The 25787-nt window shown below is 45.0% G+C and overlaps 1 protein-coding gene across 1 annotated transcript; it reads left to right on the forward strand.

Annotated features, from left to right (window-relative positions):
- Positions 1-5262: 5262 nt before the first annotated feature.
- SF3A3 (splicing factor 3a subunit 3) lies at positions 5263-23671 on the forward strand. The gene is made up of 17 exons (XM_081086971.1): positions 5263-6521; positions 6766-6813; positions 8054-8106; positions 8212-8317; positions 9997-10069; positions 10453-10544; positions 11679-11761; positions 12369-12507; positions 13356-13424; positions 14130-14197; positions 14365-14472; positions 15423-15492; positions 17346-17510; positions 17604-17714; positions 19360-19450; positions 21951-22006; positions 23367-23671. Exons 1-17 carry the CDS (start codon positions 6426-6428, stop codon positions 23442-23444), a joined length of 1506 nt encoding a protein of 501 aa, XP_080943097.1. The 5' UTR covers positions 5263-6425; the 3' UTR covers positions 23445-23671.
- Positions 23672-25787: the final 2116 nt, after the last annotated feature.

Raw genomic sequence — 25787 nt, forward strand, 5'->3', positions numbered from 1 at the left:
ACCCACACCCTGTTCTCTAATGTTACCTCTGAAAGCTGATATTTTTTGGCTATGACCTCTGCAGAAAGGCCAACGATTTACTTGGACTGTTCTTTCCCAAAGATTCAGAGAAAGCCTGGCTTATTTACCCCAAATCCTTAAGACCAGTATAGCCACCATTTCCTTCCTACGTGGGTCCTCTTTGCTCCAATACATCGATGATTTACTCTTATGTTCTCCTTCTGCAGAGGCTGGCCTCACTAACAGCCTCCATTTACTGCGTAATCTAGCTTCCAAAGGACATAAGATTTCTAAAGAGAAATTGCAATTTTGTCAAATTTCTGTTACATTCTCAGGACACCTCCTAACTCCAGAAGGATTAAATCTTGACCCATCAAGCCTACATTTTAAACTCCTCCCTTCCTCAAAGGACAGCTTTAGGGATTCTCAGAACTTGCAGGTTATTGTCAGACTGACTTCTTAATTTTTTCTTACTGTCCCAACCACTTATGGCCTACTCAAGAATTCCCTTCTGACCCCCTACAATGGACCTCTGATGTCCATCAATCTTTTTTAAAAAATATGTTTTTATTTATTTCAGAAAGAGGAAGGGAGAGGGAGAGAGAGAAACATCAATGATGAGAGAGAATCATTGATTGGCTGCATATCCTCTACTGGAGATCAAGTCCAAAACCCAGGCATGTGCCCTGACCAGGAATTGAACCGTGACCTCTTGGTTCATGGGGCAACACTCAACCCTGAGCCACACCACTGGGCATAACAATCTTTTGAAAGAATAAAAACAAAGCTTACTTTAGCTCAGACCTTAGAGCAGTGATGGCGAACCTTTTGAGCTCGGTGTGTCGGCATTTTGAAAAACCCTAACTTAACTCTGGTGCCGTGTCACATATAGAAATTTTTTGATATTTGCAACCATAGTAAAACAAAAACTTATATTTTTGATATTTATTTTATATATTTAAATGCCATTTAACAAAGAAAAATCCACCAAAAAAATGAGTTCGCGTGTCAGAGGTGATGATGCACACTGACCACCAGGGGACAGATGCTCAATGCACAAGATCGGGCTCCCTCCTGTCTGGATTGGGCCTGTGGGGTTTGGGCTGAAACTGGCTACTCGACATCCCCCTAGGGGGCCTGGATTTCAAGGGGGTGCAGGCCAGGCCGAGGGACCCCACTGGTGCATGAATCCATGCACCAGGCCTCTAGTCCTATCTAATAAAAGAGAAACATGGTAATAGGTCATAGGTTTACCATCACTGCCTTAGAGCATCCAAACTATAACCTTCCTTTTCACCCCTTCACTCATGACTGTGAAGAGAATGCTCCAGAGTTTAGGGGTTCTTACTCAATATCATGGGGGAAGTAAAATGGGCCTATTGGATATTCTAGTCAGCAATTAGATCCAGTTGTTCAAGGACTGCCCCCTTGCCTTAAGGCAGCTGTCTCTGTTTTCACCCTTATAAGGCTACTGAAAAGATGGTGATATCTTCTTACTGTTTATGTTCCACACTCTGTTAAAACTCTCCTTAATTCTTTTCATACTCAGAATCTTTCTGCTAGTCATCTAGCCAAATACAAAGTCCTCCTCTGTCTTCACCCCACCTCACTATCACTCTAAGCAACTTACTTTCTCCTGTACCCTACTTTCTTTTCCAGACAATCACATCCCCCGCAACTGTATTACATTGATTGACCAACTCCTTGCTCCACAACTGGATGTATACGAAACCTCACTTCCCAGTGTAGACTATGAATGGTTCACCAACGGATCTGACTTAAGGGGATCCAAAGGCAATTACAGAGCTGCATATGCCATTGTCTCCCTCAGTACAATCCTAGAATCCAGCCCTCTACTTGAGGCAAACCTGCCCAACGGGAAGAACTACATGCCCTTACTAAGGCACGTTCATTAGCCAAAGATAAAACTGTCAATATCTACACTGACAGAAAATACGCTCTTGGGGTAACCCATGACTTTGCCATGCTGGTAGGTTTCCCTACCACATCTGGACAGAAAATTAAAAACAAACTATGTCCTGGCACTCCCAGATGCCCTACTGACTTTCAGAGCCTTTTTTTGTTATTAACATTCAGGGACATTCTTCTACCCCAAAGCGCAAGGAATTGAAATTGGCTATTTCACAGGAGATAACAACAACCCTGCCTATAGAAAGAAACCTCACCTAATCCTACCCTCCCTCCATTTCCTCACCTATACCAAAGACTAGCTAAATCTCATGCCTTTTTTCTGGAGGATGGAGAGGGGAAATGGATTAAGCAAGGCTATTCCTTTGATTCTTCTTGATGCATATAGATAGGCCCTACTAACAGCCCTGTCCTCCCCAATAATCTCCAAAAGGAGATTTTAAACTTCATCCATGATTTACATCCTTAAAACACTGAGAACATGATCCAATGAAGAAAACAATATTAATGGGACCCTTCACCCACTATTGCCCACCAGACATATAAGATGGGCAAGTTTTGTCCAAAATATAACCCTGGAAAACTGTCGCATGCCTCTCTGGGCCACTTTCCATTACGAATGGGTCCTTTAGAGGCATGGCAAATAGATTTTATCCAACTTCCCCTTCTCATATGGTTATACATATGTGCTAGTCATGATCTGTGTGTGTTCACATGGGGCTGAGGCTTTCCCTGGCCATGGCCCTGGCAGTAGCTAAGGCCTATTAGGAAAAATTGTTCTGTCCAATCAGCATGGCTCAGTGATTGGGCATTGACCTATGAACTAGGAGGTCAGGGTCATGGTTCGGTTGCAGGCTCCATCCTGGGAGGAGGGGGTGGGGTTGCAGGCGGGGGGGGGGGGGGGGAAGGTGCAGGAGGCAGCCAATCAGTGATGTTTCTATCTCTCTCTGTCTCCCTTCCTCTCTGAAATCAGTAAAAAATATTTTTTTAAAAAATTATTCTAACTTCAGGAATCCCTCAAGATCTTAATAGTGATAGAGGAACTCATTTTATAGGACAGATTGTTCAAATGTTTGTAAAATTTGGCATATCTATCAGCATTTCCATTTTCTTATCATCCCCAATCCCCTGGATTGGTAGAACAAACCAATGAAAAAATAAATACTCTGTTGGCAGAAATTTGCATGGCATGTAGTCTGTCATGGCCCAAGGCCTTCCTGAACCCCCCTTAACTTTCATTCTACCCCCACTGGAAAACATAAATTTTCGCCTTTGAGATGATCACAGGTCATGCTGTGCACCTAGATGAGGAACTGCACCAACCGGTACTTACCAAAGGAGATCTACATTACTGCACGGAGCTTATCAACACCCTGCAACGTAACAGTGGCTCCTGGGAGACAAGGAATGGCCTCAGAGCCTGAGGCCCGGGCGTTTTGTCTCCTGGAAAAGACACCAACGCAGACTCTCTCCAGTCCCAGCTGGACAGGACCTTATCAGATCCTGTAGACCAATCTATTACTAAATTCCGTGGCGTTGACTCATGAATTCGTTTCTCATTTAACCAAGATCCCAGACCCTGCAGTGAAATGGGGCTTCCCAGCCCTTCACTGAAGCAAACTCTGACCAACATCCAGGCGACAGGATGAGAAGACAACAGCTGAGTAAACAACTATTCCCAAGAAAACGGACCAGGCCTGCATCACAGCAGTCCCTACAGAGATTCTTCACTTAGGGTTCTTGTCTTGGTCGCTTGTCGGTCTTTGCTTATAAGGCTACCCTTTATTTTAGAGAAGATTATCAACATGGTAACAAACCCAATTGTTCTTCCTTTTCTTTCTCTCTCCCTCATTTCTCTCTCTCTCTCTCCTCTCTCTCTCTCTCAGAAAAATAATATTTTACTAAAACTCTGAGAGTGCTGCTAAGGGAGGAAATTTTCACTGATTACTGGATGTCACCCAAACCCTAAATCAGTTAAAGACAAATACCCGCCACTTGTTGCTCCAGTTACCAAGTTTAATACGGTTCCCAATGTCACTGTCTTCCCAGACTAACCTATATCCAACTTCACCTTTCAGGTAGAGAGTATTAAAAAAACAGAGACATCTGCCCCCTGCTTGTTATTATTCATTGTCCCTGTCATCTCCACTGAATTTAAATTTAAATATGCCCCCAATCTTTTCCTTACTTGATCTCTAACTGTCTACATGACAAATTTAAAAAGAAAGATATAACCAAATTATGTAAACTTGTTGCTTCAATTGGATACAAACCTGTTGGATTTTGAAAAACAGTTTCACCTTTGGTTGGAAAGATTCTCAGTCATATTTATGAATGAATCCATAAAGGAGAATCCTCAGGAGTGTGTGTGTGTGGGGGGGGGGGGGGCGGGGCGGGGTGGTGTTTATGCACCTCCCTGGTTCATCTTATTTTCGGTATTGGAGAAGATACCCCAACTGAAGGATGGGCACATCAATGTTTGGGCAGTTGCCTGTTGGAGCAATTTGTGACTGTTTTATCTATAATAATAAAAGTGTAATATGCTAATTAGACCAGACAGCCAAACGACCTTCTGGACCTCCTTCCAGATGAAGCCGCCACAGTGGGGGCTGAGGCAGAGGTGGTTAGGGTCAATCAGGCAGGCAGGCAGAGTGATTAGGGGTGATCAGGCAGGCAGAGGGGTTAGGGGCGATCAGGCAGGCAGGTGAGTGGTTAGGGGCGATCAGGCAGGCAAGTGGTTAGGAGCCAGCAGTCCTGTATTAGGAGAGGGTGCAGGCCGGGCTGAGGAACTTGGACCTTTAGTCTGTTCATAAGAACCCCAGCCTTTCCATAAGTTCTTTTAACAAAGAACTATTTTCACAGGACCAAAGGCAGATCATGAAGCCCAAAAGGGAAACGGTGGCCTGTAATGATGACAAAATAAGACAAAGTATACTCAGCATGCTAGTCCCTAGTGCCAGAACATATGTCAACAAGAATATAACTAGGAATCTGTCCACCACCATCGGACAAATAGCTGAAGTGACTAAGACTCTTGCTGCTCAACAGAAGTCACTAGATTCCCTTGCTGGAGTGGTGCTGGACAATCCCATAGTCCTTGAATATTTGCTGGCCAAGAAGGGTCTGAAAAAGAGGATTACACTGGTATTTCAAAGGTGTATTTACATATATGCACAAGAACAATGGACTTAAACTCTTTTTAAAAAATATATACTTTTATTAACTTCAGAGAAGAAGGGAGAGGGAGAGAGATAAAAACATCAATGAGGAGAGAGAATCATTGATTGGCTGCCTCCTGCACACCCCACACTGGGGATCGAGCCCGCAACTGGGGCATGTCCCCTGACCAGAAATCCAACCGCAACTTCCTGGTTCATAGGTCCACGTTCAACCACCGAGCCATGCTGGCCAGGCTGGACTTAAACTCTTTACTAAAAATGTTATATGCAGTGCAGCCAGCTTGGCTCATTGGTTGAGCATTGACCTATGAACCAGGAGGTTGCGGTTCAATTCAGTTCAATTCCGATCCCCAGTGTGGTGCGTGCAGGAGGCAGCCCATCAATGATTCTCTCTCCTCATTGATGTTTCTATTTCTCTTTCCCTCTCCCTTCCTCTCTGAAATCAATAAAAACATTTTTTTTTAATGTTATATGCCGTCCTGGCCAGCATTTCTCAGTGGTTAGAACATCGGCCTGTGCACCAGAGGGTCAGGTTCCAGCCCCAGTCAAGGGATCAAGGGTATGTACCTGGTTGCAGGTCCCATGAGTGGGAGGCAACCAATCCATGTGTCTCTGTAACATCAATGTTTCTCTCTCTCTTTCTCCCTTCCCTCTTCCTTCCCGCCCCCCTCCCTTCCACTCTCTCTAGAATCAATGAAAAAATATCCTCACTCCTTGAGTGAGGACAAAGACAAAGAAAAGAGGTTATATGCCTGTGGCATGACTACTCACCATGACCTACCCAGTTAGGAATTCATGATCAGATCACTCTGTAAGGTTACATGTGGCCACTGGACTTGTCGGTGTTATTATAGGACCCTCTTTTCGTTCACAAAAGAACCAACATAAAAACACTATCATCCTCATGTTACTGACAAGGACACTGAGGTCAAGAGACGGGGGAAATGTTGGCAAAAGTCACCCTGAGAGCTAGGGACTTACGTTCCACCCTTCTGATTCCCATCCGTGCTCGGAAGGCTGGCTACTCCTCCGTCCACAGAGTGCCCCTTGGTTCCTGGATTTCAATACGCCCCCTAGAGGCACCTGCAAACCATCGCCATCCTACACCACCACCACCACCCCCCGCCAGCAGGGGGCACTGCTGCCATCTCGGTCTCCTTGTGGTGTTCACTTTCCCTCCAGTCCCCGAGGCACTTCCGGCAGCGCGGAACTCTGGTGCAGCGGGACGCGCAGCGTGGGGACGCAGGCGCGCCAGGCGGCAGCGGTTGTTTCCGGCCCTGTCGGTGGTCTGAATTGAGTTTCGGCGGCGGAGAAAAGATGGAGACAATTTTGGAGCAGCAGCGGCGCTATCATGAGGAGAAGGAACGGCTCATGGACGTCATGGCCAAAGAGATGCTCACTAAGAAGTCCACGGTGAGTGGGCCTGGGCAGGGACTCCCTCCGCGCTGGGCCGCGTCCTCGGGGTACCCTCTCGGAGCTTTCCGTGGCCCTCAGACTCGGGGGCTCCCTCCGCGGCCCCGCCTGGGTAACTTCATCCCGGGCCCGGCGCCCCCGCGGCCGCTGGTTTAGCAGCTAAGACCTGAGCGGGTAAGCTCCGCCCTCGGGCGGCCTTTCCTGCTCCAGGACCCCGACTAACGGCGCCTGTGTCTTTCTTCAGCTCCGGGACCAGATCAATTCCGACCACCGCACACGGGCCATGCAAGACGTGAGTGCCCCGCTGCCCGCTTCCGTTCGGGTTTGAATGAGCTGGGGGCGGAGGGCGAGAAGGCGGGGTGCGCGGTGGTGGCCGGTCGCGGGTTTTCTGCCTGGAGATGTCCACGCGGCTGCTAAGCTTGAGGGTGCTGAGCCGCCCTCCCTCGCTTCTCCGAATGGGGAACTCACTCATTCTTCATGGCTCGGAAAGACACCCCTTCTTATATCCTGTATCCCGTGGATGTGCAAATAGTTCTGAGAGCCGATGACTCAGGCACAGAAGGGACTCTCTCGCCTCTCCGAAAGAGGACGCACCACTTGGAAGTATTTCTGCTACATTGCTTGCATTTGCCTAGAAAATAGTTCAATTTATTACTTTTAGAAAACGAAGCAAAATGTTGATGCTCGTTAAAGCTGAGTGATAGGTACATGGAGGTTTATTTTACTGTGTTCTCTTGCGTACGTTTGGAATCTGTTCAGAAAGGAATAAAAATCCTAATCAGAGTTTCTGAATTTTTAGGAGGTAATTGATGTTACAAGTCTCCAGTCCCGTATCTAAATTCCCAAATCCAAAATACTCTGAAAACGCTTTTTGTTTGTTTGCTTTGGTAAATATTTGGTGGCAACACGTGACATGAACTTGATCCCACGTAGTAAATATGGTCTTTTTTATGGCCTTTATCCCATGTGGTAAGTAATGCATAAGTTTTACTGCAGAACTATTAATATTTGTTCCAGATTCCACCAGGGATATTGCATAATATATGGTACCTTTCCGAACCTAGAAATTCCAAATTCTGAAACAGATCTGGTTCCAAAAGTTTTAGAGAAGGGACTATGTACCGGTTCCATCCTGAGTTTGAATCTACTGGAAGCTGTGTGATGTTTTAGCCTGTGTACTCCTCAGTCAGGCTTCTGGAAGAAGTGACGATCATCTTGGTTCACCCTTTTGTCTTTGAGGGCCTTAGGTGGGAACCGCTGTTTAGCATGTGGCTCTCTGTTATGACTCTCTTAGGGAAAGTTAAGCATCAGTTGCATGTAAATAATAGAAACTCTCTGCGACCCCTTAAAGTAACCTGCTTTTAAAACTAACCAGGAATCAGTGCTGTTTATTAAAAGTACGAGAGAGCACAGGCACCAGAATACCGTATCTCAAGGTTTCCCTGGACTTTGACTAGAGAGCCCTTCTTGGTTGCTTAGCTGTAGAGTTATGCAGAGCGCTTCATCCTGATGGGTTTGTGTTTGTCTTTCAGAGGTACATGGAAGTCAGTGGGAACCTGAGGGATCTGTATGACGATAAGGATGGGTAAGTGACCATCACAGCCAGCCCAGGAGCTAGTGCTCCATAGGAGCCATGGTTAAAGGACTGATTCTATGCTCTATGTTCTCTGGATTTTCTCTGAAATTGCAGGTTACGCAAGGAGGAGCTTAATGCCATTTCAGGCCCCAATGAATTTGCTGAATTCTATAATAGACTCAAGCAAATAAAAGAATTCCACCGGAAGCACCCAAATGAGGTACGGCCTTAAGAAGTATTTTCTCCAAACGTGCCTAAGAGCCTGCTATAGAAAAGTTGTAAGGAAGATGGAGATGTGCCACTTAGATGTTCCTTAAAAAGAACCTGCTGTTTAGCTGCAGGGCCCGTAGAGAATATCCTACAAATCCAGTTGTTTTAGGGTCCCCCTCAGCTTTAAGCCAAATCCATTCTGTTCTTGGGGCAGTCCCCAGCCAGTGACTAAACACAGTGGGGGTCATACAGCCTGGCTTTCTGCCCAATATGAGACTCTTCTTTACGAGTAATCTTTGTTCCAGAGTTCCCCATTGGGTTGCTGAAGATTTCATCCTAACTGTATCATGGTCTAGACTTTTCCTGCCCGGTTCTCCTCTTCTCATTTTGATTTTTCATGGGTATTACTCCCTCCCCCCTCAATAAATTGCTTGTGCTCTTAACTGTCTTGAAATCTGCTACCTAGGATCTAATTAACACAAAGGCTGGATGAAGGTACTCTTACACCCCTACATATGTCTCCCCACCTCCCTTAAAGGGTAGAGTGTAACGCCTTGCTTACCAAAAGAGAAGACATGAGTACCATTCTGGTGTGCCAACCATATTCCAGCCCTGGTAGAAAGGCGATGAATAAATGGTTATGTAAATGATTGGGAAGATGCTCAAGATATACTAAGTAGGAAAAAATAAGTTTATGTGAAAAATAAAATAACCTTACACTGGCTAGTATGTATGTGCTTGTACAAATACAGGGTGGGGCAAAAATAGTACTGTAGTTTTTCATATGGAAAATAATATAATAATAAGTAATCATATGCTCACAACTATAAGCCTACTTTTGTCCCACCTTGTGTATTTGATACCAAGCAGTGGTTCCCAAATTTCTCTGCATGTTTGAATCACCTGGCAATCTTTAAAAAGTATCGATACCTCTCGGCCGGCATGGCTTAGTGGTTGAGCATAGGTTCAGTTCTCAGTCAGCGTGCTGGATTGTGGTCTCAATCCCCAGTGTTGGGCGTGCAGGAGGCAGCCGATCAAGGATTCTATTCTCTCTCGTCATTGATATTTCTATCCCTCTCTCCCTCTCTGAAATCAGTAAAAATATGTTTTTTTAAAAGTACTGATTCCTGCATACAGGTATCAGTACTTTCTTTTTTTATTTATTTATTTATTTATTTATTTATTTTTATTTATTTATTTTTAATTTATTGCTTAAAGTATTACAAAGGGTATTACATATGTGTCCATTTTATCCCCCCGCCCTAGACAGTCCCCTAGCCTCCCCTATCAGGTATCAGTACTTTCTGATTTAATTGGTTTCAATGCATCAGGATTTTTTTTTTAACACTCTTTTAGATGATTCTAATGTGCAGCATTAATGGCTGGCATTAACACTGGCCTGTTCACAGTAGCTACGTATTTGTAGAATTATTAAAGGGGGACTTGGGTTTTTCATTTTGTGTTTTTGTGTTATTTGAGTTTCTGTGAGCACGTGTTACTTTAGCAATATTTAGTCAAACAATACAAAAAAGGAAAAGAAAATGTAAATGGAAAACAGCAGTACGCTCTTAACGGAAAATCAAGACCAAGTAAAGTGTCAGAGGTCCCACGTTCTGTACAGCCCATCTTTGTGATACTGCAACTTTCATGTTGAAAATCCACCTGAGCACTTCTCTTCGTTTTCATCAGATCTGCGTGCCAATGTCAGTGGAATTTGAGGAGCTCCTGAAGGCTCGAGAGAATCCAAGTGAAGAAGCACAAAGTGAGTAGGATTCAATTTCCTGCCCAGCGCTAGCAGAAGTACACGCTCCTGACAGAGCTGTTTGCCCTCAGAGCCCTAGAAAACAGGGCCCTGGAGAAATTCGTGGCCAGGTTCTCTTACTGGCTTTCTCTATGCTGGTTTCTCTGGGCTAACTTGACCTACTAAATTGGCCTTGGACAAAACATCCAGTTTTGGGCTAGCCGAGCTCTGATTCACTGGAAGTGGACCTGGGAAGCTGAGGCCTGTTTACTTTGTGAGCCTAGGGGGGACCTTTGGGTGAAGGGCTGCTTCATGGAACAAGGAGCTAGCAGTCCATTTGAAAAGCCAAGTCCAAGAAAATGGTCTTTTAGTGTTTGAATCATTGGTATCTCTGATTCCTTCAGATTTGGTGGAGTTCACAGATGAAGAGGGATACGGGCGTTATCTGGATCTCCATGACTGTTACCTCAAGTACATTAACCTGAAGGCCTCTGAGGTAAGACCCAGGAGAGGAGAAAGTGGTTCTGATTCTCGGGGGAGTCAGGACGCTGGGCTGGGCTCCTAGACATACAGCAATTGGTGTCTTCCTTGTGTTTTGTAATTGTTAGAGAAATGTTAAAGAGGTAATGTGGGGGTTTTTTTCTTAGACAAACAGTATTCAAAGCCCTGGCCTTTTGGACTCAGTGGTTAGAGCGTTGGTCCGCAGACCAAAGGGTCTCGGGTTCAATTTCTGGTCTAGGGCATGTACCTCGGTTTCAGGTTGGATCGCTGGCCCCGGTTGGGGCATGTGTGGGAGGCAACCAATCGATGCGTCTCTCTCACATTGATGTTTCTCTCTTTGTCTCCCTCCCTTTCACTCTCTCTAAAAATCAATAGAAAAAAATATCCTCCAGTGAGGATAAAAAAAAGAAAAGAAGCAGTATGCAAAATGTCAGGTTTCTACAGTGAATACAATAAGCATAGTATTTTATTAATACAAGCATATCTTGATTTGTAAAAATAGAAATTTTTAGAACTCTCACATTACTGTGTTAGGCACATATAATCCATGGTGCATGGAAGATACAAAAGAATCTCACCAGCAAAGGGCTATACAACGTCTTTTTAAAAAGACATTACAAAAATAACTTAGCACAAGGGATGCGATTTAAGGTGACAGTCTCAGAAAGGCCTCGAGGAAGTGTGTAAGTTCCTCTTGGAGTTGTGAGGAACTGTCCCACAAGTCCAGTGGCTAAGCTTTACGCTCCGTGAGGACAGGCTTCATGTCGGTCTTGTTCTCATATGTATCCATGACCTTGGTCCAAGATGCTCAATAAGTGATTGAACGAGTGAATAAATGGCACCTTCCAGGACCTTATTTTAGGATATAGTGGGTATTAGTATTTAACCAAGTGCCTGGCATGTACGTGTTCAACATGTATTTCTTTTAGTTTGCTGTTTATTAACTTAATCTTTAATTTGCAGCATTAATTGTGTCTGCTGTTCTCCCCAGTTAGTGTAGGAATTCAGTGATAGAACAGAAAAAGACGAAAATGAGCCAGGCCTTGTTATTTTAATTTCATTTATTGGAGGTTATACTTTAACTTGGTGGAAAAAACTAACGGAAGCTCTGGTCACCTCTCTTTTCCAGAAGCTGGATTATATCACATACCTGTCTATCTTTGACCAGTTATTTGACATTCCTAAAGAAAGGAAGAATGCAGAGTACAAGAGGTAAGCATTACTAGCTTCTAGGCCTCTACTGGATTTGATTAGATTATTTGATGTGAAGAATTGTCGCCTGAAAGGCCTTCATGAATGACTCAGGTTTATTAAAGGATAGGGATTTTGAAGGACGTGGTTTTTAAGCCTTTGCAATATTCTGGTTCTGGAACAATGTGTCTATGAGCATATCTGCAGTCTTATACCCACACTGTTCTTAATTTTGCCTCTGTCTTTGGAGTTTACTGGGAAAAATTAAACTTTCTCAGATTGTGACTGAAGTGAAGTGCTTGGGTCTGATGTATAGATATTTTACTTTTGTTATACCTCTGGTTAGTGATAACATTTTATTTTTACCTGAAGTAAATTAAATTTAAAATTTTTTTTTACTTGAAATCTTTTATGTGTGAGTTTAGGTTTTAGTGTTTGGAATTAAGTTATAAGAATAAAAGAAGATAGGAGAGGTCAGAATCAAGATGACATGATAGGGAAAAAGTCAATTGTAAGCTCATTTTAAAACGGAGGAGTATTTAAAAAATATAAGTATATTTGACAGGGTATAACAGTATATCAAAAATGGAAACCCTCTTTGCTTTTCTGTATTGCTGTTCGTCTGTAGATACTTGGAGATGCTGCTTGAGTACCTTCAGGATTACACAGATAGAGTGAAACCCCTCCAAGATCAGAATGAACTTTTTGGGAAGATTCAAAATGACTTTGAGAAGAAGTGGGAGAATGGTACCTTTCCCGGATGGCCGGTGAGCTTCAGTGGGGTGTGGGTGGAGGACATGCCAGAGAACTGAAGTAACTGTTTTACTTTCATTCTGAGCCTCTGCTTCAGGCCTGATCCCTCAGGGTCAGTGGTGAACATGAGGAGTTCTGCCCAGGGGGCTAGGTTTTCTCTGTGTACTTTGGAGTGAGATTGCTCAGGGTTCACTTGCCATTGGCTAGGCTCAGGATTTTCATCAACCATCTCATTACTGCTGTATTTATCCATTCCTGCTGACCAAGAACAGATAAATTATGTGCTAGAAATCTCTACTACGTATTTTCACAAATCCTGGGGATAAACTTGAGTTTTTCTGAACTCTCAGGAAGAGAATGTGCTGTCTGTTGTTTTTTTGTTTTTGTTCTGCTCTTGTAGGATTTGATTCTTATTCATATACTAGAGGCCCGATGCACAAAATTCGTGCAAAAGTAGGCCTTTCTTCCCCCGGCTGCCAGTACCAACTTCCCTCTGGCACCTGGAACCTGTGCTTCCCTCCTAGAGGGAGGCCCCTTCCACCCGCCATAGCCCATGGTTGGTGGCCTGGGCCTCCCTCTGCGGGGCGATCATGGGGCGATGGCCGGGCCCCTGACCAATTGCATTGCACCTGCCTTGGCTGGTCTGGCACCAGTGGGTGTCATAGCGTGGTCCCGGATGGTTGTCCGGATGGTCCTCCGGATGGTCGTTCTGCTGTTTAGCTGTTCGGTCGATTTGTATATTATGATTTTATTACATAGGATATGTATAAGAACAGGGCCAACTGGCACCTGGTAATTTAGCTGGCTCCCTTGCCTTCATTGTAAACCTCGATCTTAAACATTGTGTTGTTCTTCTTGCCAGAAAGAGACAAGCAGTGCCCTGACACATGCTGGAGCCCATCTTGACCTCTCTGCTTTCTCCTCCTGGGAGGTATGTGTTCCTTAGCCAGTGCACTGGTCTTGCCTGTTCCCTTCTCCAAGGGACCACTCAATTTCCTGTTTTTAATGCCATGGACTTACTATGGTAAGACACCAGTTCCACACTAGCCAGTGCTCAGTGGTTAGAGCATAGGCATGTGCCTGAAGGGTCTCTGGTTCGATTCTGGTCAATGGCACATACCTCAGTTGCAGGCTCGATCCCTGGCCCCGGTTGGGGCGCATGCAGGAGGCAACCAATTTTTATGTCTCTCTCACATCAATGTTTCTCTCTGTGTGTATCTCCTCCTCCCTTCCACTCTCTAAAGAAATTAATGGAAAAATATATCCTCAGGTGAGGATTAACAAAAAAAAGAAAAAGACCAGTTCCTGGGACCAGGCATCTAAAAGAATATGGAAAAAGGGAAAGGGGGGAAAAAACTTAAAACAAAATATTTTGAAAACTGAAATAATTATTCAGGCTCTGTTCAGCTGTAGTGGAGGTAATGGAACACTGCCAGTGTGGTTATTTGTGAACTTGACCAGAGTCCATCCTTTGGAGAGGGTGAGCTTACTGCTAGGAGATGGACTGTGGAATGTATGGTGTTGCCACAGCTTCGGGAATAGCCATACCACCAGCCTCCTAAGACCTAAGTGTGAGCATTTGTTGTTTATCAAACTCTATTTAAATAAAATTGTAACTTGTCTCTTTTTTATGTAGGAGTTGGCTTCCCTGGGTCTGGACAGATTGAAATCTGCACTCTTAGCTTTAGGCCTGAAGTGTGGCGGGTAAGAGACTGGTTTTTCCTTCATAAGTGTCCCGTTTACTGTGTTTGCACAAACTTCTGCATGGCTCTGATACCATTTTTCCTCTCAACCCCCCTCCCTCCCAACTACAGAAATAAGCAGGTCTGTATGATAAAGTAATCCTGGAATCCTTTCCCCTGTCTCCTTAGGACCCTAGAGGAGCGAGCCCAGAGGCTATTCAGCACCAAAGGGAAGTCCCTAGAGGCGCTGGACACCTCCCTGTTCGCCAAAAACCCCAAGTCAAAGGGCACCAAGCGGTGAGTGGCTGGGGTAGCACCTCTGCTTACAGTTTTAAGATGTTATTTCCATGAAGCCTGCTTATCACCCTTACTGATCCATAGAGGTCCATTCTGCTCCTTTTCTCTGCTGACGGCAGAAAGTGCTGTCACTGTTATAAACCGGGCAGTTTGTACTTAGGGGGCAAGTGGTGAAGCCTCTCATGTTGAAATTGCTCTAGGTACCTTTTTTTTACATTAATAGTCTATGGATAGGTTCAAAAACTATTTCCTAAGTATATTTTTCTTTTTTTTAAAAGATGTTTTTATTGAGAGAGAGAGAAACATCAATGATGAGAGAGAATCATTGATCAGCTGCTTTCAGCATGCCCTCTGCTGGGGATCAAGCCTGCAACCCAGGCATGTGCCCTGACCAGGAATCGAACGATGGCCTCCTGCCTGGTTCATAAGTCGATACTCCGCCACTGAGCCATACCTCCAGGCCTAAGCCTATTTTTCTTAATGACAGTTGAATCTGTTCTTGAGCCACATGCTTATACAGGGTATTTTTAATTTTATTTTCTAATTCACACAACAACACTGAAAAGTACTTGTCATCCTAATTATTTTTACAGTTCATAACTCAGAAAAGTGACTAAGTAGCAGCATCAGGATTTGGGCCCAAATCTGCCTGTTCTGGAGCTCGCTTTCTGTACCGCATTTCCTTTGTAGATTATAATGATGGAAATTTAAATATCCGGGTATGTCCTCCACTTTCTGGAATGAGGTCAAAGGAAGCTTCATGCATTTCCAGAAATAACCTCAGGACTTCTGTCAGCGCGTCCTGAGCTGAACAGAGCATTTGCTTTCACAGCGTATTTCTTGTGTGTTTATGATTTTAATGCATCTGTCAAATAAATGCTCTCAGGTACAGAGAACAAGGCGTTGGTTAAAAGAACCCTTGAGTGATACAGCTTGTTTTTTGTTGTTAGAGATACTGAGAGGAACAAAGACATTGCTTTCCTGGAAGCCCAGATCTACGAATACGTGGAGATTCTTGGGGTGAGTAACTGACTCTGGTGAGGGCTATAAATGCTACACGGTATGGGAGTGGGAGAAATATGAACTGATAGGATTTTTTTCTAGGATTGAAGGAGGAGGAGTAGGTGTTAAACTAGTTCAGCAGAAAATAGGGTTCTCTCAGGGGACTTGGCCCTTTGGTGAGGTCCTACTCTGTTCCTAGGTGTCTGTTGTTAGGTGATATTCCCAAGCCTGCCCAATGCCCATGAGGCTGGACAGAGAGAACAGACTCCCCTCTCAGTATAGTGTTCAGAGTGGTGCAGATTCTTTACCGGAGCTCCAGATCATACCCAGGGGGTAACCCAAGAAGTAGACACTCAAAAGGCAAGTAAGAGAAATGCTGATCCAAGCAGCTTCTCAGGTATAACTGACTATGAAGAAGCATTACATGTTTACACGATTGTGAGAAATTCATTGGAGCCGGTACAGAGCTGTCTGTAAGCTGTTCCTTGAATATTTTTTCGAGAAGGAGCTGTAGGTTGGTTGGAGTGGGAAAAGGCCTAACCTGACCAGGATGCTTATCTCAGAAAGAAGAGGGAGGAGTTGGAGGAAAATAGTCCTCTTTCAGGGATAGAAGGTAGAGGAAGGGCAGCACTCATCCAGAGAAGATGGCCAGTGTCCCTGCAGCAGACCAGCCTGTCTGCCAGTGTCTGCTTTCTGCTCTCAGAGCCTTTCCCTTTACAGATGCTCATGTGGTGTATTGACAGATGGTTCTGGCTCAGATGGCTTGTTTATGTGTCTTTGTCAGTTGCCACGGGTGTTTTCATTCTGCTGTTTGAGGACCACACACAATAGCTTCAAATCTAGGGTCACCTGTTGGTTCCCTCTGTTGCAGCTGCTTTCACTAAAAGGAGGCTGGCCAGACATTGGACACGGGGGACAGTTGTGTTTTCCACAGTGAACTTGGGCGTTGCTATGTTGGCAGCCGTTCAAGTTGCCAGTCCTCTGAGGATGATTGGGAGGCTAATTTGTGTCCTTGACATAGGTGTATCCACTACATCCTCCCTCCTTTGAGAGCATCTTGCTTTCTCTGTCAGAAGGTGGCGCCATTCTCTTAGGAATTCCAGAGAAACTGGTTTCCAGTAGTGTCTCTCTTTAAGTCCTGATAAGATTTTTATCAGTATCACCATTTATTCACATCTGTTGGTTTTCAGACATTGTGTTGAATCTTTGGGTGCAGTAGTGAGTATGACACAGCCTTCTGCCTTGTTGAAATACCCACTTTGTGAGAGACAGATAAATGAGATGTGCTGTAATATATTGAGATTGAGTTTTCTAAGTAGAAGGAAGAAAAATATTTCAGGTAGAAGAAATGGTAAGCATGAAAACTTTGGTGAGTTATTTTAGAAATTTGGACTTTGTCCTTTAAACAGTAGAAATCCAGTAAAAGTTCTTTGTGCTGAGTGTACCATTAGGTTGGTTATTTTAAGCCGATAAATCTGGGAACAGAATGGACGCTGGACTGGAATGAGGAGAGGCTCGGGGCAAGTTAGAGCTTCTCATCTCAGTGAGGGCGTCACCAGAGGGAAGGGGGGAAGGACTGGCTCAGGAAAGAGTTGAGGGACTTGGTTTTCTGTCGTGCTGTGGTAGTCCGTGGCCTCCGGGGAGTAATTTGGCAAGTGACATAGAACCTTTGGCTTTTTCCTTTGGGATCAGGGAAGGCCTGCTGGTGGGAGCTGCGACACAAAGGCAGAGTTTCCCTTTATTCTACAAGAAAGAAAACCTTGTCCTTGGAAGCGAGGGGTCAGCAAGGGTTGCGGGGAAAGAGGAAGTTTGCCTTCTTGTTTTTCACTACTTTTCTCTGACTTCCCTTTTCATTTATGGACCTGACTTAGGAACAGCGGCATCTCACTCATGAAAATGTCCAACGCAAGCAGGCAAGGACAGGAGAAGAGCGAGAGGAAGAAGAGGAAGAGCAGATCAGTGAGAGTGAAAGCGAAGATGAAGAGAACGAGATCATTTACAACCCCAAAAACCTGCCCCTGGGCTGGGACGGCAAAGTCAGTCCCAGCACGACCGTCTTTCTCCCCATCCCCCATGTTGGAAGCAGACGCAGACACTCCTAAGATTGTTTCTTTTCCCGTTTCTTTCAGCCCATTCCCTACTGGTTGTACAAACTCCACGGCCTAAACATCAACTACAACTGTGAGATCTGTGGGAACTACACCTACCGAGGCCCCAAGGCCTTCCAGCGGCACTTTGCTGTAAGGGATTCAGAGTCGTTTCTCCTGGAAACAGAAGTACAAAACCTGAGTCTTAGCGCAGAGGACAGGAGCAGCCTGAGAGGTCACAGCTTAGAGAATCACGGAGGATTGGGTCCAAAGTCCGGCCGGTGGTGCCAGGGCTACCTGTATGACACCCGAGACAATTTGTGGGGAATTCCGTCTTAGGTCAATCTCTGACTCCTTAGTCACTTCTCTACCCCATTGCTAATAGGACCAAGGAAGGGGCTGACTGCCTCCTTCTTCGAGTCTTTTTTTTTTTTTTATCCTCACCCTAGGACAGCGGTTCTCAACCTGTGGGTCACAACCCCTTTGGGGGTCGAACGACCCTTTCACAGGGGTCGCCTAAGACCATCGGAAAACACGTATATAATTACATATTGGTTTTGTGATTAATCACTGTGCTTTAATTATGTTCCATTTGTAACAATGAAATTGGGGGTCACCACAACATGAGGAACTGTATTAAAGGGTCGCGGCATTAGGAAGGTTGAGAACCACTGCCCTAGGATATGTTTTGGTGTTTTTGGTTTTTTTGTTTTGTTTTTATTGATTTTAGAGAAGAAGGGAGAGAAAGAGAGAGAAACGTTGATGTGAGAAACACCGGTCAGGGCTCCTTCTTTGAGTCTTAAATGGGCCTTTGCCTTTTGAAACAAAAAACTGAAGGGATGATATTTATCAAGCTATTTTTTTTTTAATATATTTTATTGATTTTTTTACAGAGAGGAGGGGAGAGGGATAGAGTTAGAAACATCAATGAGAGAGAAACATCGATCAGCTGCCTCTTGCACGCCCCCTACTGGGGATGTGCCCGCAACCAAGGTACATGCCCCTGACCGGAATCGAACCTGGGACCCTTGAGTCCGCAGGCCAATGCTCTATCCGCTGAGCCAAACCGGTTAGGCTATCAAGCTATTCTTGAGACAAGGCATTATCTGGGTGGTACTCCAGTAAGTGGATTCACCCCTGTTTTGTTTCGGTCTTCACACCTTAGTGCTTGGAAGGACATTTTACAGAATGGAAAAGACTTGCGAGACCAAGGATGGCAAATTTGTGTGAACTCTCTCCTCTCCCTCCTCAGACATACATATTGCTAATTGGTCCTGGGTTTTTTCTGCTGAGCCCCTGGGTAGTCTCTGAACCTTTCTCAACACCACTTCCAACGAATTGGAATTGGCATCCGTGAGCCAAAACTGTCATTGTGTCAGCCTCTCTCCCTGCTCTTTCTATCCTTGCTTATACCTGATGAACAGTCTCCTTTACTTACAAAGGTGGCACTGACCTCCTCCCAGGAACCTTCAATCATACTGATGGTGGGGATTGCATGTGAAGTGACTAGAGTTGTGATGTTTTTCTGTGGTCTTGACACACGTTTTGTCTGAAAGACTACAGGATCTGGGATTTAGATTTCATAAACCAGCCCAGTGAGGTAAACAGTGCAATGCTGCTTTGCCATATCTGCCTCTTGTCAGTTGTAGCCAGCTGTTTACAAACATGAACCTAAAAAGTGCAGCCTTTAGGTGAAGTCTTTTGTAAGGGTCAGGTTAGGGCCGAGGAGGTGAGTGGAATGAGTGCTCTGTGCTCAGCTGTTTCCACTTCACATTGTCCTTTTGTCCTCTCCTTCCAGGAATGGCGTCATGCTCATGGCATGAGGTGTCTGGGCATCCCGAACACGGCCCACTTCGCTAATGTGACACAGATTGAAGATGCTGTCTCATGTAAGTAAACTTTGTTCTTAGCCAGACCAAGTGGCCACTCCTACAATCACTGGCCCACCCCCCTCGTGTTTCCAGGCCGAAGGGCAGCTGGTGGATATGTGACAGCTACAAAAGTCATATCTGCTGCGTGTTTGAGGGTCAGCAGTACTGACTGTTTCTCTCTTGAGAAGAGTTCTATGCTGAGTATAAAACAGGGCTTTTAACCCAGGTCCCTGAATGCTATAGGCAAGATTTTGAGTGAATGGGCATATGTATATTTTCCTGAATTGACTTAAGTATTTTAAGCACCCCTGATAGGAAGGAAAAAATAGTACTGGTTTCAGGAAGCTTATTTTCTGAGGGACAGATCAGATACACAGAAACACAGCAGCAAAACACCTCTTGGAGAAAGAGCAAAGGGACGCACGTCGGAATGTGTTACAGCACCCAGGGACCTGTTCGGCCTCCTGTTTGTCTGGCAGTGGGAGCTTTTACTGCCACTGGCATCTTCCTTGCAGGCTGTGTTCTTTTAGTTTATCTCTCATCTGTCGTGTTTTCACTTTCAGCTGGTTAGATCGAGAAGAAATGAATTTCATCACTCACTTTGGTAAATTTCAGGCACTCATTCTCAAGTGTACATGTCCAGCCGTGGGCAAACTACGGCCCGCGGGCCGGATCCGGCCCGTTTGAAATGAATAAAACTAAAAAAAAAAAAGACCGTACCCTTTTATGTAATGATGTTTACTTTGAATTTATATTGGTTCACACAAACACTCCATCCATGCTTTTGTTCCGGCCCTCTGGTCCAGTTTAAGAACCCATTGTGGCGCTCAAGTCAAAAAGTTTGCCCACCCCTGGTACATGTCACTCTGCTCAGCTGCTAGTCAGCTCACCTTTTCTCCCATCTCTGGGACTGTTTAAATCCTCCATGCCCAGAGGCGATCCCATTCTTGTCTAATTGTTTTCAGATCCCTCTTAACTGGCCCGCAGTTTCCTACATCTATTTTTTCCTTTAAGATAATTATGACAATATTTCCAATCTCCAGTATTTTAGAACCACTCTGGGTTGGATTCTTGAATGTTAAACAAAGACTGTGACAGGGCCCCGCATATTATCAGGGCCTGAAGACTTCAGCTAACTTAAAGCAATTAGCTAGGAAGGAAAAGATGATTACTTGAGCATCTATATGCTAGGCCAGAGTAAACACTTCCTCATGTATTGTCTCAGTTACGATATCTTTAACCCATCTTGGCTTCAACTTTCTCTATGGGATATTTCTTGTTATCTTGTCAAGTTTAGAGATTGTCCTATGTGATAGAAAATGTGGAAGCATATGGGAAGTTAATAAGTGTGCCTTCTCATCTTCATCTATTAATATTTTATCGTTTTCCTGACACCGTTCTTAGAGATTTAAGTCGTTCTTTCTCTGGTTTTGTATCTGTCCCGTTGTGTACATGTGATCACTCCCTCTGAAGCTGTGATGGCTTCTGTAGATGTCTTCCCCCTTTTTGTCTTCACTGGGATAATTTGTTATTGAACCGTCAGAATTCTTCTTTTGATGTCTCCAGTTTTGTTGAACCATCTTATCTGTCAGACTCTTTGGTCATGATATTTCACCTTTTATTTTCCCCTCTAAAATCTTTGAAATAGATTCACCAGACTCTAAATAAACATATTCGATAACATCTGGTGTCCCCTTTTTCTTCTGTCACAGCGATTTTCAACCTTTTTCATCTTATGGCACACATAAACTAATTCTGTGGCAAAACAAAAATCAGCCGTAACCCGTTTGGCTCAGTGGATAGAGCGTCGGCCTGCGGACTGAAAGGTCCCAGGTTCGATTCCGGTCAAGGGCATGTACCTGTGTTGCCGGCATATCCCCAGTAGGAGATGTGCAGGAGGCAGCTGATCGATGTTTCTCTCTCATCGATGTTTCTAACTATCCCTCTCCCTTCCTCTCTGTAAAAAATCAATAAAATATATTTTAAAAAAAAACAAAAATCAATTGTATTTTTTTGCTGATCTGACAAAATAAAAATAGGTATAATTTTGATTCATTCACACCAGACAGCTATTGTTGTGTTGGCTGTTGTCCTTTTTTCATTTTACAGTCTAAGGGAGAAGAGGTCAGTGCCTCTGACTAAATAGTCAGGTGTTGCATATTTTAAACGTTCTTGCAACACACCACTGTTCATCATGAACTTTAAGACAGTAAGGTCACTTTCGCCAATAATTCCCATAGGTTGTACCACATTTACTTCTTTGTTCGAGAGTATCTGTTATTCTAAGAGGTCTTTGGTTTATTTGATTCAGTGTTTCTTTTACAGGAAAGCAAAGATTATAGTAAGTTTGCAATGGAGGTGTGTACAGGTGGTCCAGAACCAAAATTCTAGTTTGGGGCAAGCAAAGCTTCAAGAGCAGAGTCATCCAGGGGAACCCTGATGTGGGGGAGGGAACTGGGGGAAGATTGTAACACTGTGTAACCAATGAATACTCAGTCTGCCCTTTTCTCCCCCGCAGTGTGGGCCAAGCTGAAACTGCAGAAGGCATCAGAACGATGGCAGCCTGACACTGAGGTGGGTGCTAATGTACCAGCAAGAACAGCGTTAATGATAGAGCCCCCATCACCATGTAGAGGGGAAAATGGTCCCTGGGCCCAGCTGGTGTGGTTCAGTGGTTGAGTGTCGACTCTTGCACCAAGAAGTGGCAGCTTCGATTCCTGGTCAGGGCACATGTTCGGGTGGGGCTGTGCAGGAGGCAGCCAATCAGTGTTTCTCTCTCTCCTCCCTTCCTCTCTCCTAAAATCAATTTAAAAAATACTTAAGCCCTAGCCAGTTTGGTTCAGTGGCTAGAGCATCGGCCTGCGGACGGAAAGGTCCCGAGTTCAATTTCAGTCAAGGGCACATGCCTGTGATTCGGGCTCAGTCCCCAGTGTGGGGCGTGTAAGAGGCAGCCAATCAATGATTCTCTCCCATCATTGATGTTTTCTATCTTTCCCTCTCTTCCTCTCTGAAATCAATTAAAAAAAAAAAAAGAATTAAAGAAGAATGTGACACATAGTATTAGTCTTTTTAAACACCTCCCAACACGGATGAAAAAGGGTGTCCTTTATTCATACTTCTTTTAGAAAAATGGTCCCTGATTCACTGCAGTACAGAGTGTAATATGACAATATCTATAAATTGGCTCTAGACATGTAAGCCTAATTTATTTGTGATATTAAGTACATGAGACTTTTTTTTTAATGCATCAGACTTCAAATCTGTGTCTTAAGATCGGTTGTATTCTCCCACTGAAAAATTTTTTTCACCACCAGCATCTCCTTCAATAACACATGAAAGGTTGTATGACAGGGAAGTGGGGGATCTCCTGAAATTCTGAAGTGGCAAGCAGGAGTGCCAGTGTATGTCCTGCCCTAGGTCAATGGTTTTCAATATTTGCTTTTTTAGTAACAAACGCTCTTTCCACAGTGTAACATAGAACTCCTATATACAAGATAAAATGACACAGAACTGCTCTGGAAGTGGGGAAGCGCAGCCTGTGTGGCCTCCCTTTCACCCTTCCTGACTGCAGTGGCCTCTTGGGCAGAAACCTAGGGTTCTTGGGAACTGTTTGAACTGTTGTCTTAGGTCAGCCTTTCTCAACCAGGGTTCCTCACCTTAAACACAGGAAGTGATTCGAATGAACGACTTTCTCATGTGTGCCAAGGATGGGTCACAAGAGGTACCATTCTAGATCCCCAGGAGAGAAGTTAGTTCATTACACGGAGTGGATTCCTTCAGGCCATGGGGCTTGACTCTCTTCTCAAACCCCAGTTGAGAAGGGCTGTCTTAGATGAATGCCATGGAACCCGGCCAGGGTGAGCTTGGGTAACCAGACATTGGTTCCAAACATTTCTCCCAGGAGGCCCAGCTAACTGTATCCCTTCTTTTTTAGGAAGAGTATGAAGACTCCAGTGGGAATGTTGTGAATAAGAAGACATATGAGGATCTGAAGAGACAAGGACTGCTCTAGTGTTCAGGAGTGTGTCTCAGCTTTGGGCTTGCCCAGGCTTCCCTGAGATCTGCTTTTTCTATTTCGCCCGACCACGTGCTCCTAAAGACTCTTTGCTACTCTTACGGTCTAGCATGCATCTTGTAGAGACAAGGCATGCGGCAGATTGTAGGGTTGAGATGTGTTTTATCTTTGTTTTGTATAAAAAACATTGTCAGAAAATAAAACCAGCCCTTGTTCTAAATGTGTCTTGTTCTGAAGCCCTGGATTATGGACTAACTCATCCTTTAGCTCTTAACACATCCCTACCACTTTCTCATACACTTCAGTAGCAACTAAGGTTTAATGAGCACCTGTTCGGTTACAGATGTTACGCTTGCTATAGCTGACCTAACCTCTTTCCCCACTTCCTCAAATGAGCATCACCCCAGGTAAGCCCTGCCCCTATCAGCCATTCATGCACATGCTAGGGAAAGGGGAAGAGTGAGCCAGGGCTCTGCTAGGGACAGTTGTTGGCACTAAGGTTTTCTGTTTCTATTTGCCTAAAGGAGTTATGCTGTTTGGAATGGGCTGTAGGCCCTGCCCCTTCCCCAAGCCTCAGCAGCCTAGCACATGATGGAACAGATGAGCAGTGACTTTCCCGCTTGCTAGTTCACAACGAGAGTCTTTGTGATCCTGTTTCTTTTGCAAGATCTCACCTTGATTGAGGAGTGGCTAGCCCTGTGGTTGGCAAACTGTGGCTCGCGAGCCACATGTGGCTCTTTGGCCCCTTGAGTGTGGCTCTTCCTAAGCCTTAGGAGTACCCTAATTAAGTTAATAACAATGTACCTACCTATATAGTTTAAGTTTAAAAAATTTGGATCTCAAAAGAAATTTCAATCGTCGTACTGTTGATGTTTGGCTCTGTTGACTAATGAGTTTGCCGACCACTGGGCTAGTCTTTTGTTGCCCTAGCCCAGGTAGCCAGTATTTGGGTGGAGTTGAGCCCTGGTCCCGGGAGCTGAATCTGGTATCCAAGTGGAAAGAACTAGGAGAGCCGAGGGCACTGGTCTGCCCACTGGCACAGTTGTCTGAACGGGAGCTGAGGGCACTGGGCTACTCCAGAACAGGATTTCCCCAAGGCCCCTTCTGTCCCCTCTGCCCCTCAGCACTTGGATTTTCAGTTTGTAATGCACGTACTTTAGCTGGCCCTCTCCCTCACACGTACCTATTGCCCTAGCCATCTCCGTGGCAATAGGGCTAGCCACTTTCTCTGCCCCTATAGCACGTCACTCCTGGTTCAACCCATCCCTTGGGCAACTCCTCACGTGCTCTGTGCTTTGGCTCCTCCAGGTGCTTAAAATCCCAGTAGGACAACCTCCTCAGGGCCTGAGCTTCTGAAGCAGCGTGAGAGGGTAATTAAACCTAATTGAGCCAACTGGAAACGGTGATTACCAAAAACTAGCCCTGCCGAAGTGCAAGAAGACTGCCATTTGGGAAAAGAGTGAAGCAAGCCTCGGAAATGAGACGTGGGGAGGAAGCGTCCCCCCAGCCTTCCTGTCGGAGCAATAGCAGCATCAGGGCTCCCGAGGAACCAGCTGTCGTACCCCTCTAGGAGTGGGTGCCGGGCCTCCAGGCTAACTCCGTCACCCAAGAACCGGCTTTTCTTTACAGTGTGGGGGGGAGATGGCTCCAGGTTCTGAGGAGTTCTTGCCCAGATAACTATGCAGCTGAGCGGACTTGGAGGAAACCTGGGGCTTCCCTATCATAGCAAAGACTTCTTCATTCGTTACATTCACCCAAATATTCTTTTAGTGCCTTCCACGTGCCAGACACACCTAGGTTTGCAGATCTTGCTAATTAGGTGGAGGTGAGAAGGTGGGAGCAGAACCAGGGGTAAGGAGGTTCATTAACCTTGTGGGCTGGCAGGAAGAGCCACGTGCCCAGCGCCATCCAGCTCCGAGGGGCAGAGAGCTGTCAGGGAGGTTCAGGCAAACTTGGCACCAGAAGAGGTTTTCCCCAGAGGTGACTCCTCAAAGTCTGGACTTCCGGGTTCTGCTGTGGGGAGACCAGGATTCCAGCTGAGCCCACTGACCAGGCCGGGGAAGGAATGGAGGGTTGCTTTTTCTTGGTTTAGGTCAGTAGGTCTTAATCATTTTGGGACCAGAGATTCCTTTGAAACTACAACGATAACTGTGGACTTTCTCCTGGGAAAATACATGCATAGCTTTTCTGCACAGAATTTTAGGAGTTCATGAATCTCCCAAAGCCCATCCTTGGTTCCTGAGTCTTGTAAGAACTTCTCCCGTAGACACGGAGACTGAACCTCTGCCTGGGCGTCTCCTGCTGGGAACAGGTGACTCCCTCTTCAAGGAGGAAAGCTGC

This window comes from Myotis nattereri (genome assembly GCF_964212035.1).
Source record: "Myotis nattereri genome assembly, chromosome: 3".
NCBI lineage: Eukaryota > Metazoa > Chordata > Mammalia > Chiroptera > Vespertilionidae > Myotis > Myotis nattereri.

Excerpts from the sequence above, each read along its gene's own strand:
- SF3A3 (XM_081086971.1), top strand. The coding sequence starts at position 6,426 with ATGGAGACAATTTTGGAGCAGCAGCGGCGCTATCATGAGGAGAAGGAA. Across the intron at positions 6,522-6,765 it reads TGCTCACTAAGAAGTCCACG|CTCCGGGACCAGATCAATTC; the intron begins GTGAGTGGGCCT and ends GTCTTTCTTCAG. Across the intron at positions 15,493-17,345 it reads AATACGTGGAGATTCTTGGG|GAACAGCGGCATCTCACTCA; the intron begins GTGAGTAACTGA and ends GACCTGACTTAG.